This window comes from Polyodon spathula, chromosome 1 (genome assembly GCF_017654505.1).
Source record: "Polyodon spathula isolate WHYD16114869_AA chromosome 1, ASM1765450v1, whole genome shotgun sequence".
NCBI lineage: Eukaryota > Metazoa > Chordata > Actinopteri > Acipenseriformes > Polyodontidae > Polyodon > Polyodon spathula.
The window spans coordinates 16,217,352-16,232,453 of NC_054534.1; the positions used below are offsets into that span (position 1 = coordinate 16,217,352).

Consider the following 15,102-nt stretch of genomic DNA (forward strand, 5'->3'; position numbering starts at 1 on the left):
GCGGACATCTGCTCTTGAGTTCCTGGGTGTAAAAAGATGTCACTGAGCCTCGGGTCCCTGAGCTGTGTGGGGAATCACTGCAGTGAAGGAGAAATAATAATAATAATAATAATAATAATAATAATAATAATTGGGCATTCCAAATTTGGAGATAATCAGGGGTAAAATAATTGGAGTATATAAATTTAAAAAAATTACAAAAAAATAATTATTAAAAAAAAAAAATTTTTACGTACTATTTGTTTTACATACTTTGTGATATTTTGCTTAGTCTGGACTACCATAAAATAGCTGACATTGCTGAAAATAGGTCAGTTGTCGGACAAATCTTGTTGCTCAATGCTCAATGGTAGAAGATAGTTGAAATATGATTTTTTTCATTTTAAATCCTCATAATATTACACAACTTTAGCATCCTGATATTTTTGATATATTTGACATAAAATGGGTTGAAATTTGACAGATTTAATAAATAGTATTTATTAGTATACATTTTTGTAAAAAAAAATTTTGGAGGGGGTGAGGCTTATATATAAAAAAAATGAAATGCATTCCACAACAAAATACATTATCTCATTGGAAACAGCTACTTAAGGCCTTTCTGTGGATGTGTTGGTTTTAATTTCTGATTAATGGTTGCCGTGCATTTGTCACTTCTCATCTGGACTATAGCAATTCACTCTACTCTGATCTTCCAGCGCGTGCCATTAATAGACTATAATTAATACAAATGCAGCAGCCAAGATCCTTTCCAAATCCAGACGGCCCTTCTTCACTGGTTACCTATCAGATATAGGGTTACTTTTAAAATTCTTCTGCTTACATACAAATCTCTTCATAACTGCAGCCCTGAATACTTGTCCTCCTTGTTATCCCGCTGTATTCCCACACGTAATTTGAGATCCTCTGACTGTCCTTTTAGTAATTCCCAGGTCAAAGCGTGTAACTCTTGGCAGCCGTTCTTTTAGCTCTGCAGCTCCTTCACTCTGGAATGCTCTTCCCTTCCCTGTTTGAACTGCTCCCACCCACTCACTCTTCAGTCAAAGCTAAAAACTCACCCTTTTTCACTGGCTTTTTCTGAATCTTTTTATTCTATTCTGCTTTGCTGTTTCTTCATTTGAAATGTTTTCAAGTTATTGTTGTTTCTCTTATTTAGTATTTACTGTTTTTATTTAGGTCATTTAGATGTTCTTTTTTAATTGTTTGTTATTTTTTCATTGTATTAAATTGTTTGAATGTTAAGCGCTTTGTGAAGGTGGCCCACCTTGAAAGGTGCTATACAAAATTAAATTTGATCGATTGATTGAAACTACAAGCACTAAAACAAAGTGGTCATATTCTTGCCTATATATGGTCATTCTATTTAGGCAGGAAAGGGTTTCAATAAATCAAGTGATCACAGGTCCACCTCAAATCCTAGCTCATAGACAGTCCAGGCAGTCTGGTGTCTTTGCAAACTAACAGCATTAATAATATATAAAGCAATTTGTTTACAATGCATACCTTCAGGCAGTCTAAGACATATACCAACATCTCTAAAGCTAATAACAATCCTATCCTATAGCATCATGCTTCAATATAGGTAAGATGTAAAGTCAAGATTATGCTTACCCTCCTGCAGAGAAGTATGTCTTAAAATATAAAAAAAAATCAATAAAGATACAAGCTTACATTTTGTGAGTGCTGGCATTTGATTATTTAATTTTGAATATTTATTTGCACCTTTAACACCCCGTGAATACAGATCATTGTTGCACATGCTTTTTACAGCGTGCTCCTATTTCTTTAATAAAATACCTGAGCCTGATTATAAGTAGGTTGAGGTTAGGATTCTGTTTGGGACAGACCACTCCAGTAGACCAGGCTATTATAAGAAACTAATATGGTAACACTATTTATCGTAAGTTGTGTAACTGAAATATAAATTGATATGCATTCAAATATTACTTTGTATCAATTTCTTACTGAATTGCTGTGATATAATCCCAAGGTATACTTTATTAAAATATAAGATAAGGTTTCAATTTCATACAGGGGTGCATATAAGAATCGACACTCCTTTGATTAATTTCAGTATTGTGCAATAAAATTTTTGGTTAATGTTTTAACGCTGAAGTGGAAACATTGAGGTTCTTGGTCCAGAGCCCAGTTTTAGTTGCTGGATTGAGTTGAAGAGTTTAGAGTGGGAAAAGATATCCCTGAGATCAATAAAAAAAAAATGTACGTATTATGACGGAGTTGACAGGATGCTGAGATAAATCCAAATGAACAGCATACCAAATTTTTGTATCCCAAATTTCCTTTTCATAATTTTGATTTTGGACAGCTTCACACACAAAGGTAAATGTAACCTTTAACCTGGTATAGCTGTGTGGCGTTGTAGGTTGCAAGACATGGTTCGTAAAACAAATCTTGTTAGACCTGGTTAACATTTGAATTAAAAAGTGACAATTTTATGATATAAGCAGAGGAAGGTATTATTGTATCCATGGGCATATTCAAAACTACATGTATGATTATCTATTTTCTTAATTTTACCTTTCATACTCTTACTTCTCAACAGGTGAGGAAACAGTCCTGTGTCAACTGGGCTCAGACAAAGGGTAAGAACTTCATGGACTGACTAAATTATTGAATGCTACTGCATACCTTGCTCGAATTTAATTAAACTTTTCACGGATATTCTTTACAATACAATATTCCACAATATGCATTTACCAGTTTTGTGGCAATCCCCACAATTGTAGTGGTAGAGTAAAAAATGTGTAGTACCATGAGGGGCATCTAGTTGAACATTAAATAATTTAGGACAAATAAGCTAATAGTAACATTTTTTTTTTTTTTTTTTTTTTAGCGTTAGACTGTACCGTATATGTGTGGCAAAGTGCCCTCCCCTGTGTGTATATTGTGTTATATGTTGTGTGTTAATGTTGGTGTGGAGTCATTGGTACACGGGATATAAACAGGTCGGTGTAACGCAAGTGTTTAAAATGTATATGTGTATTTAGGCACGAGGATTGCTCAGCACGTCATGTGCAAATGAAACGTAATAATATGTGAGCACGGGGAATTGCACTTTATTAATTCACGTGCAGTTGTACCGCGACTCCAATTGAATGTATGAGTAGCAATTGAGTCTCAGTACAGCTGCATAAAAGCTGCATGTTTTCACCCTCTGGGAGATGTGTGTTCAGTGAGTGGAGAACAGGACTGGAGACGGAGGTAATTGTAAAAGTACTAAGTAAAATAGAAGCTCACCATGTTTTAATTGGTGTTAGTCTGTTTTGTTTGTCTCTTTGTTTTGGTGAATGTGCTGTGTCCTGTGTTTTTGTTTGTCTTACAACCATTTGTTTTCTGACTGTCTGTTCATTTATTAAATGCTGAGCAAGACCATTCACTCAGCTCCACCAAACTCCACCTCTCTCTCTGTTTATTTCCGGGTTCCTGTTTCTGGTCTGACGTCCCCCACTCCAGCCATCTTTGTGACAAAATGCCATTGCATAGCCGTTTTACCAAAGTAACTTAATTGACTGCATGCAGTTTCAAAATATCATAATGTTTCACAGCCTAAAGGAGGTTTTCCTATGTAAAACCTACACTTATATAGGTATGCAAGCCTTGTTAATAATTGCTTAACTTTGTACTTGAAGTAGGTTGATTTTCCTGACTAAATTTAGAGTGACTTCAAAAGCAATGAGGGAATAAATCAATTAATATTGACTTACTGTAGTTGTCAGAGATCATTGAATGCAGGGTTTTGCTCTTTGTTTTGAGTTACCTTGAAGACAGACAGCAATGTATTTTGTCTGAAGAAAGCCTTAGGGTTTTCTTTGTAACACATGCTGGAGGTTGTTCCAATACCCAAAGTAAAACCAGCAGTATTAATAGAAAAGAACATCTGATGATGTCTACACAACTATATCTGGGTCTATTTGCTAGCTTACGAGACACATATTTCTCCCTAAAATCTCTTCACTGCCAGGTGATGCCCAAGAGATTGAGGTGATAAGCCTGATGTGGATGAACAAGAGTGTTTCCTTGAGGACAAGCTTGGTTTTAATGGGGGGGAGTATCCCTTATAAAAGTTTACCATAGTAAAAGCATATCAAAGTGAAATAAAGCATAGTGAAAGCATGGTCAAGCAAAGACAAGGATTGCAAAGAATAGCAAGGTACGGTAAAGCATGTTAATAAACATTGCAAACCAGGGTAAACTTTGGCAAATGGATAGTATAATCATGGGGAAAGCAAGATAAAACAAAATACTGTGCAAAAATACCATGGTAAAGTTTTGTAAAGGATGTAACAAACCAGTAGCTGACTGATACGAAAACTGAGTAGTCTCTGTACTCAGAGACAAGAGTTTGTCATTTCTTGACCTAAGATGCAGAAGTACTTTCCCATCAGCTCCTTATAAACCTCTGTGTAATTACTTTGTTATACACCCTTGGTGTGAATATAAATAATAACAGGATGTGTTGTAGGTAGGGCTGTCAATTAATCACAGTTAACGTCTGTGATTAACGTGCACATTTTTTGGGAGATACATTCCTTTAACGCAATCCTGTCTTGTCCCTCTTAGAATACTGTAATTAATTTCCTACACCACCATTTTAGTGCATGCCAGAATTGAATGAGTGTAGTCATCATTTGAATATAAAATTAGTCACAGGACAGCATTATGAAATTGAAGGACTTGTTAAGGAGAAGTTTAACTTTTAATTAAATTTAAATTTTTTGACAGTTCATTGGCTAGAAAGAGGGTTATTTGTATTTACTGTCAAAGTGAGTTTCAGTATCACTGAAGCGTATCTAGTCTGCTGTATCACCTGCATGCTAAACATGCTTTCACGACAACAACAATGCAACAACAAGTGAAACCTGTCAGTTTCGACAGAGCTCTCTTTTAGAAATTCAGGATCACTGTGTCTGTATGATAGTATGATACTATCACGTGCTGTTGGATAGCTATTGACTGAAGACCAGTTAACATTGTAGCTTTGTTTTATTTCAATAACCACATTTAAAATTATTATTATAATTATTTTTGTAATTTAAACGGAAATGAAAAACATTTGTTTATGAGTAAAGGAAGCTGTAAAGGAAACTGATCATTTTAAATGCAGTAAGGTGAGTAACAAGCTAACTCCAATGTGATTTAGCAGTTAGTTCAAACAATTTAACAACAGTGCTGGATTGGAAATACATATACAGCTAAAAAGAGACTCCAGAAATAGGAAAACAGGGTTTTTATGCTGGGATGTTGTTGGATGATGATGACAATATTAATAGCATCAGTAAAAAAAACTAACTTAAATGTGTCAATTAAATAAACTATTTCAAATCGATTAACTGAGGTACATTTTTTTTAATTGCTTGACAGCCCTAGTTGCAAACAAATGGTGAAGCTCAATGATGAAATCAGATTGCCACTGCCATCATGTCATCATGCTTGGTTTGGTAATGATAACTACAATACTGATTGTTGACTGTAGCAAATAGAATTAAGTAGCATGTTGTTTATCTCAACAAAGCTTACAAAGTGCCCCCTGGCAGCTACTTACCCCTGTTGAATATATTATTTTAACACTGCCCTTTCCATTATGTGAGCCCTTCCTAGTGATGGAATCACTCCTTAATGTGAGTTCTTCTCTTTCAGGTTTATCACACACCATACAGCATGTAACTATTTTGGCTGGAGGATCAGTGGGAGTGATAGGATTTATTTTATTCCTGGGTTTTTCCATTGTTTGGTATGTACCGTGGTTATGAGGTTACTTTTATATTACTGTTGATATTCTGAATCATTTCCATGTGTTTGTTTTTTGGCCAGATTCTCAAAGCCATTTCCTCTTCATTAGTGAAAAAAACCACCAAAATAAAACAAACAAAAAAAACTATAAACTAACCAAAACAGAAATAAATTGAGTGGCTTATAAGGATTGTTAATTTGCTTATTACTCATTTTAGAATTTTTTTTTTTTTTTTTTTTTCAGAACAAAATTGCTAATATTTATTTGGAGTAAATGGAATCTGGCCCATAGTATATTAACTAATGACACCATACCAGTGTAAGTGGTGGTCGTCTTCGACTTGAAAGGGAACTCCTATTGTTATTACTTATTACTGGAAGTGAAAACTCAAGTCTAGACATGTTTGACTCCAAACCTGTCCTTATACTTTGGTACTCTGAGATTCTGTGGCAGTCTGCCTAGGGGCTGATAAAAATGATAGCTGGGTAACATACATTAGACCTCCCCTGTGCTTGCTTTAACAAGTCTGAAAATATATATACCATTTTTCTTATTACTAACCAGTTTACTCTGATGAAACTCTAGCCCAGTGGTGCACAACTCAGGTCACGGAGGGCCAGTGTCCCTCCTGGTTTTTATTCTAAGCATATCCTAAATTGGTTAATTGGACCAATTAAGCTTCTAATAAGGTCCAATAAAGTACTTTAGGGTGCAGTTGGAATAAAAGTCTCTCCAGGTTTTTATTCCAGGACAGAGTTGTGCACCACTGCTCTAGCCAAACCACACAAGTGTTAGAAACAATATCACAGTAGAATTCCTATATCGTTTCCTATATGTCATTATCCTTCTGAGGACCCACTAGTCCAAATTTTAATGATAAATGTGCACAAAGTGAAATTCATGCCCACATGACATTGAGCACCCAGTCTGTCTGAACAGGGACTGTGTGTTAAGAGAATATGTCTGGAATGCATCATGTGAAGACTGAAATGTAAAACCAGGTCAAAGTACAGCACATTTTACTCCTGAGTGGAGGAAAGTATCTTAGACCCATTGTGTATTCTATTAATACATCAGGCCACTTTTATAACCGTACTTTAATGGTTTGACGGATTATGTTTTAAAGTGCAGGGTTGAATAAAAATACACGTAACAAAAAAGTTAAAATACGGATCTAATTTCTGCAATTATGCAGTAGGGTATACCAATCTGGTCCACATAGATGTGCCGTCCAACACAAGGATTTCTTTTCTGCCTTTTTAATAGTATCAGCAGTATTGTCAGACACTACAGTGGATATTTCAAAAGTATAAAGCTGATACCAAATGTATATAAATAATATAAAGGACAGCAGACCTCTGTGTATGAGGAAATATCGGAACAAGCTGAAGTAAAGAAGGACGACACATACAGATGCTCACTGTCTATTAATAACTGGTTTACTGTTCATAGACACCTTTTTAAAAATCCAGCTGTATGATTTCTATTAATAACCAACCCTTATAGGGTCCATTGTCGTTTTCACTGCAAAGAGGGAAAACGGGTGTTGAAGACAATAATCATTTAGGCCCAAATTTATAAAGGGGAAAAACCGACCGCAAAAAGCCACATAGTGTGCGTGTTCAATACGGCCGCACTCAGAATCAAAATAACAACCTATTTTATAAGACTAATTAGGTAAAGCAGGCAATTCTGCAATCAACCAATTTAAATACCCCTCACTGCAATTAGCGGTGGATAATTACACACCTCTCACAATAAATAGCAGGTTTGGGTCAACCCTGCGTGTGTAGGCTACACATTCCAAACAAAAATGAATGGCACACAAAGACCTCAGCCTGTTACTAGCCATGGTGATAAGGATAATCGGAGGTGAAAACTGAAATTTACCATTATGGAAGTGGAGATTTTGGTACAAGCAATGCTTGTAACACATGAAGTACTCCTCGGAATATCGTTCCATCTTTTCTTAATCTCCTCCACCGTTCTTATAATAATGCCTACACTCTAGAAGTAAAGGCTCTCGTTAGAACCTCGCCTTACCACTGTGGGGAGACCTTTTTAGGTGCATCTAAGAACCTTTTATTACATGGATTCTGTATTCTCTATTTGCAGACTTTCTTTTTTGTCATGTCATACAATTTGCAAACTGACTTTATCAGAAGGGTTAAAAAATGAGCTCTTTGCAAAATGTTTTTAAATGTTTCTTTGTCCTTGAAAACTATGTCTCCTTCTTGCTGCAGACAGGTCTCCCACACCACCTTGCCTTTTATACAGCCTACTGTCTGACTGCAGCAAATTAACTAGCTCTTAAAATAATCAAGCAAATATGAGGCCCACAATTACCAGCAGCTTTAAGAAATTAGACGGAATATTTAATAGACCTAATTTGCAAAATTTTAGCGGTTTCATTCAGAAACGCCCCTGAATTACATATGCATATACAGAATTACATATGCATTAAGTGCTAAAGAGCACAGACAATTTTTTTTTTTTTAAAGCAGGTGAGATCAATTACAATATAAACTTCAATATGGTACAAGTGATATCAAGAATTGGGTTTCTTTGTAATTTCTTATGGAAACACTGTGAAGCGCATACTGTGATTGGCTGCAAGATCCTTAGCAGTCTATAATAAAGCGTTCAATACTGCATATACTGGATGATTCATAAACAAAGCACCTTAGGTTTCAGTCATGGTAGGCAGGAGCATATGTGGGCTTAATTTGCAAGTCATAATGCAGCAGATGCTTTCCTTCAAAAGGAAGTATTACACAAGAGTATAGTTGCATAAATTTGTGTAAATTACTATGTGTCAAGCCAATGGCAAAGCTCATTTCAAGCTCTTGTTTCTGAATCACTGTGTACTATTTATACAGTAAACTATAAAGTTTTACATAGGGTTTGGCTAAATGTTTTTAAAGACATCAGCAACTTGATCTAATCATGAAACCTCTTCCCAAGGTACTGCAAGAAGAGATGAGACACGTGATCAAATGGCTGATGACAACCTACAGTACCACTTCTCACCGGGAACACTACTCTTTCTATTGACGAGCAATAGATTCAGACAATGTTCAGACTGTTGACATGCTTCCAGTATTCAATTCAAAGAGCTTGATTTGCAGCTGCACTGATTAAAGTCAATGTAGTGCTTAGCTTGTTTTAGGGGTGTTTTAACCTCGGGGTTGTGAGTGTACTCCAATCAACATTTTAATTGGATTTAGGTATTTATTGAAAAAGCTTCTATTTGCTTAAATCTTGCTTTGATGATAATCAGCACTACCAATAACTAATGCCAGACAGTTTTCAGCACACAATGATTCCAGGGGAGGTCCAAGCAGGAGTCTTAAAGTGTGTTGGCTCTGAATCTCTGAGGCTATTTTTTATATTGACTTTTTGATACCTGAATAACAACCACCCATTGGGAAATATGTAGGGGTACCTCATATTTTACATCCAATCCAATACGGGGTGACTGACAGCCATCTTGTGAATTTTCCCATTACCGCGATTTCCCCTTAGTCAATGGTTTCCCCCTTAGTCAATTATTACCCTTTGTATTGTGTAAGTGTGTGTTGAGTCGAGTTTGGAGAGAATCTGCTCAGAAATGTGTATCTAGTGACCCTTTTTAACTTATTAAAACAAATTAAAAAACAAAAAAGTAGGTGATTATTTTGTAGTGTGTATGTATGTGTATATATATGAGATATATGGTATGGCTTAATTTTTCATGTTTTGAATTGTCTCGTAAAATAAAGTCTTCGATTATTTAACTGCCATTGTCAGTAGCCGTAGCTGTAGTTTGTAGGCAAATAAATGAAAAATATTTTGAATGCATTTTTTTTTTCTTTTTTAACATGTATAGCGTGTGGTTGCATTAGACTGAACTCATATCATTTTAATGTGAGATGCTTATCTGGTGTTTCTGTTTCTCCATTTAAAATGATTTTGTTAAAATATTAGCTCCTTTTGCAAAACAAATTATAAAAACAATTGTTATTTGTGACAACAAAAAAAAGATTTAAATATTGCTTCATCAGAACCTGATCTTCTATAAAGCATGTGCACAGTAGGTTCATAACAGTTAAAATGTGATTGTTGAAAGCATAGCTCTAAATCAATTATCAGTAAGCTTTTAAAAGTGCCTTACCAAATGTTGGATAAATGAGGTTATTTTATTTGCAATGAATCTATGTTCAATAAATGGTGTTTTTCATTGTGTGGTCTGCCACACCCATGGCATGCATTCATTCTATCTGCATTTAGAATTGTTGTGAATTAATCAAAACTCCAAATCTTAAGTTGCACTGTTTGATGAAGTCCAGCTGAATCAGAACCTGCTTTTCTAGAAATAGCGAGACATCTTAACAAATAATATTTATGTATTTTAGCACATCAATGATATCAGAATGTTGTAAATCAACACACACTGTTATCTTGGGCAGGTGTTGTGATTCTTGGTCTCCCAGTCTGTGGCCTGTCATTGACAGAGTGTGTCTGGTTATATCGTTTCGCAAGGTTTGAAATTGCTGGCTGTGGGCACCCAAGATGGAGAGCCAGGGTATGCTGCCCTAGTCCAGCCTCCAACATGTGATTTTCTTTATTACTTTTATTCAAGCTTGCAATTCAACAGCTGAAATCACTCCATAACCTGTGTCCAATCAACTGTCTCACTAATTAGGTGATTAAGTGCATATACTTCAGTCATAGTCACTCAAGTTTGTCATGGTCAAGGATGAATGATCGAGTGTCCATCATTTATAACCTTTTTTTTCCGAAAAAATAAATGTGTTATAACAGTGATACGTTTCTTTTATACATATTACACACACACACACACACACACACACACACATACTGTATGTCTAATTTAACTTTTTTTACTTGTATATTTTAATTTAGTTCATTTAAAAACACAAACACGACAGGACATACAATTATCTTTGAACCTTAACCTTAATATTACAAGGATCTTATACACTGACTGTCAGAAAATGAATGGTGTCCTTCAGGTGATTGCTTGAGTGTTAACAGATTGTTCATGGTCTGGTTCTGAAGGTTTTTGTCATCTGGGCCACTGTCACACAGTGTTATTTATGTATTAATTTGGCTGTATTATCTTCAGGTTTCAGGATTTATCAAAGTGTCTGAAATGTGAATGTATCAATAAAGCATTTCATATCCTGTTAAGAACAGGTTCAACTCTATATCACTTAGTAGTGGGAGCTTTCGAGAATATTGCCCAAATAACATGTTATACATCACCCCTGGAAATTTGTGCCATCACAAATCTGTTAATTCTAACTGTGTCATCTCAGTTCTGGGTTTAAATTTATCACACTAGCTTGGCCTTTCACCCAGGGAAAAACATATTGTTCGAGTCATTGCCTTATGTTATCAGTGTCCTGCTCCCCCACCATGCACGCACACGCATATTTAACATATCTTAAAAGCATTTACTCCAATCTGTAACTAATATTTAAAAGGAGAAAAACACCTGCTAATTGTTTAAGACTGTAGCCAAACTATAATCTAATATAAGGTAATTGAGAACTGGAGTAAATTAACAAGTATGCCTTTTAGGGGTGTTGAGATCAGGGATAACACAGGTTTCTCCGAAATGCTTGGCAACCATACCTGATACCAGACCTAGCGGGACCACCATCTTGGGCAAGTTCAATCTTCTTGCCCATCCAGTCTTGTCATCACAATTATGCCAACTTGTGTCGTGGTTTTATATGAAACTTTAATACAATGAAGGACCTTGGGTAAAAGCCAAGACTGAACAGCATTTCTAGACTTACAAAGACATTCAGTTAGCCCTGTAAACTGCATTTACTCACTTTTTATTTAACAATTTAGAGCAGCTTTACCCAACAAGAGAAAAAATTGTATTCATTAGTAGGGCTGATGTACAAATAAATACACACACACACACACACACACACACACACAATAATGTGTATATCATTAAAATAGAATAAGTCAAAGGTACAGCAACAAGATCTGTGTGTTTTTTTTTTTTCACTGCTCACATTCATGTCTTGTATTCTTATTTCCAAATACAAATATGTTTAAAGGCAAGGGCTCTAATCTATGGATCTGTGATTCAATATAAATAACCCTTGACTGACACCCTGTGCAATGGAGTTTTGCTGGAAAGTTAAACACAGGGCCATGAGCTCATGTTATTGTAGCTTAGTAATAGCCTAAGTTACAATCAGCTATTTGAATCTCAATGTTCCTTACCAGACTGTGACACTTTTGTTGTTAGCTGTGACCATGCCCAGCTACACTAGATAAAGGTCAATGAAAATAACCTGCTTAAATAGTAGAGTAGGATAGGGTTACCTGTTGGCATGGGTTCACAGAAAACAGTAGTTCACAGAAAATAAGAGACTCAATAGATGGGGGTTGACATTGTACTTGTGCACACACATTAGTTTTTTCTAACACCTAAATATTAAAATGTTATATCTGAGTTGAATAGCATGTGTTGCCATTTAGAGTTAAAGTTTTCATTAAAAGATAATAAAAAGCAGGTTACAAGGAAACGTTGGCGTTGTTGATGTGGTTGTTATCTGCTAGAATCCCAAAGCCAAATAAAAGTTCCCAGGCCGGTGCTTTGTTTTTATTTTTTCTACTTTAATACCATGCACAAAACTGCCACTGCCTATTGTCAGAGTGAGGTTGAGACACACTTGCTCATATGTTTAATTCTAAAGCAGGAGTCTAGAGCTGCCCTATGTAAAAAGTGGGTGGATGTACAACAGCCTATAAATAGGTTTGTGCATAAAAAACTGTTGTAAATATTTGTATACTGTATATGGGGTTTTCACTGGCAGAAAAGTGACTAAAATTGTATGTTAATCTTCTACTCTCCCTCCTTTAACAACAGGTCCTAATTGGCAACATTCACAAAGAAGCCAGTTACACAACAGTAATGCAGTGTTGGAAGACCTGTGCTGAAACAACGAGGCTTCATGCACAGTGGGATGGAGTTATTTTATTTTCAAGTTGTGTGTGAATTACCAGTCAAAAAGAGTATAAAGCTGGAAGAGAGTAGTTCAAAACTGGAAGGGCTTGCTAACAAAGGCATTGTCCATGTGTAACAGGAAGACGCTTATTTTATTTGTTGCAGGGGCTTAAGTAAAATCTATATTGCCACTTTAGTATTGGGTTGTTAGAATGTCATTATGTGACGCACTTTAATTGTATACTTCTGAAATCAAGTCCAATGGGGTAATCAGCGGCTACAGGGATTGCCTCTTCAATTTGCTCCTCTTAATTTTAACCAGGTGTGCTGTTTTGTTAATTGCTGTGTTGTTTTTTTTTTTTTTTTATTTAATTCTTACGTTGTACTGCTTTATTGAAAATACATGTTTGTCCTTGTTAATCTCCTTGTTATTTCTCCCCTATTTAATTGTGGCAGAGACAGGAACAGCAAGGACGGGCTGAAGCGGAGCTTGCAGTATCTGTGTTAAGAAAGTGAGAATATTCATTCTTTTACTTTTGGGTAAATAGAGGTGTAGTTAAAGGGTACACAAGGACCTTTTTATTTTCTTGTGTTACATGTTCCCATGTGTTGCTACAACTGTTTACGTAAGGTGTGTGTTGTTTTATTTTTTGCATTCCCTGCCTCAAGATGGCTTCCCATATACCTGCATGGACCTCTCAGAACTACATTTCCCATCATCCTCCTGCTCACATATGTAACTGAGATGGATTTACCAGTGATCAGTGTAGTTCAAAGTTAATCTTTTTTGTAGTTATTTTGTGTGTTAGGGTTTATGCTGCGTCTCTAACCACCCACCCTTCTTGTTCCAGCTGAAATAAAGCCTGGGTTTTACATGTTTTTGTTCTTGTCTTGTTTTTTTTTTTTTTTTTTTATTGAGAGAATACTGTGACCCCACCTGATTGAATAAGGACCTGTGGTGTATTTTATAGAAGTATTTTTGACTGGGTTTGAACTCACAGTGACGTAGTTGGCTGCAATAACTTTTTATACAGTCCTAATTGGCCAGGTGTTACAACTTGCCGTAGTAGGCAGGATCAGGCTTAGGGTGTCACATTGCTGTTCTTTCAAAACCCAACAATGTTAGATTGTGCTCGTGATGGTAGTAATTCTGGGTCAAGGATATTTTTCCCTTGGATGGAGATTACAATTCTTCCAGCACGGGAAACAGTTGTGCTAAAGATGTCTTTATAAAGTTAAATGAGCTGTATGGAATCATGCCCCTGCTTCTGTTCGCTCCCTGTTATTTAATTGCAGGCAGAATCATTTGGATTTTGTTTCATTTTTCTGTCTTAAACAGCATGGCATGAAACTGAAGCCTGCCAAGTGCTGCTTGTTACAGAAATGACAACAGTATTTAGGTCATGTGATTTCAGAAAACGTCGTCTCTCTGGATCCAGAAAAGATAATGGCTGTACAGGAATGGAAGACTCCCACAGCTCTCAGAATTGCGGTCCTTCTTTGGTTTCATCGGCTATTACTGACGATTTATTCAGGCCTTTTCAAAAATTGCTGTGCCTTTACATCAGCTGCTTGGCAGGACCTCCCTCAAGGGAGCCAGTAGAAGACCTGTTTCCGTAAATGCTTGGAAAAGGATGGAAGAATGTGACTTAGTTGTTCAACAATTAATATAGGTACTCATAAATGCCTCTGTATTTGCATATGTTATTTATACAGATGCTAGTCACCAGGGGTTGGGGGCTGTCTTAGCTCTATTGCAAGATGGCCAAGGAAAAATAATTGCCTATGCAAGTTGGAGTCTTCAAGCAGCTGAGCGAAATGACTCTATAACTCTTTTACATTGGAGCTATTGGCGAAGTGGGCGATCACCGAGAAATTCCACGAGTAGCTGTAGGGTCCCAGTTTACGATCTTCATGGATAACAATCCCCTGGTACACCTGCAGATGGCTCACCTGGGAAGAGTGGAACAGAGTTGGGCAGCATGGTTAGCTGTTTATCAGTTTTAGGTGAAATATCGTCCCGGCTGCGCTAATGAGAATTCTGATGTCCCATGTGCCATTGAGTGAGGCTGGAGTTGAAGAGGATAGGGAGGCTTTGGAAGTCTCTGCTTTCAAGGACGTCCGGATAGAGGTGGTGCAGACTTGTCTCTCTGGGGTAGTCGGCCCAGGTAGGAGGAGGAGGCAATCCTGGATCAGAGTTTGGGCATGGAGGTGGGAATAGCTTGGTCAGCAGAGAGGTGGGTGGCTCTGCACCAGGAACACGGTTTTAAGACATGTCCATTTCTTTCTCCAGCCCAAAAAGCTTTGTCTCCAGAACGTCGCAGGGAAGACCCCATAGTGCTGCAGTTCTGGAAAGAGATAAAGCGACTCG

General features: G+C 36.6%; 1 protein-coding gene across 1 annotated transcript in view; it reads left to right on the forward strand.

The window, feature by feature from the left end:
• LOC121315854 (sushi domain-containing protein 1-like) overlaps positions 1 to 9,971 on the forward strand; it is a 36,917-nt gene extending 26,946 nt beyond the window's left edge. The window contains exons 12-14 of the mRNA XM_041250403.1: positions 2,564 to 2,603; positions 5,659 to 5,752; positions 8,717 to 9,971. Of these exons, the coding sequence (XP_041106337.1) occupies positions 2,564 to 2,603; positions 5,659 to 5,752; positions 8,717 to 8,735 (153 nt within the window). The 3' untranslated portion in view covers positions 8,736 to 9,971. The remainder of the gene's footprint in view (positions 1 to 2,563; positions 2,604 to 5,658; positions 5,753 to 8,716) is intronic.
• The last annotated feature ends 5,131 nt before the right edge of the window (positions 9,972 to 15,102 follow it).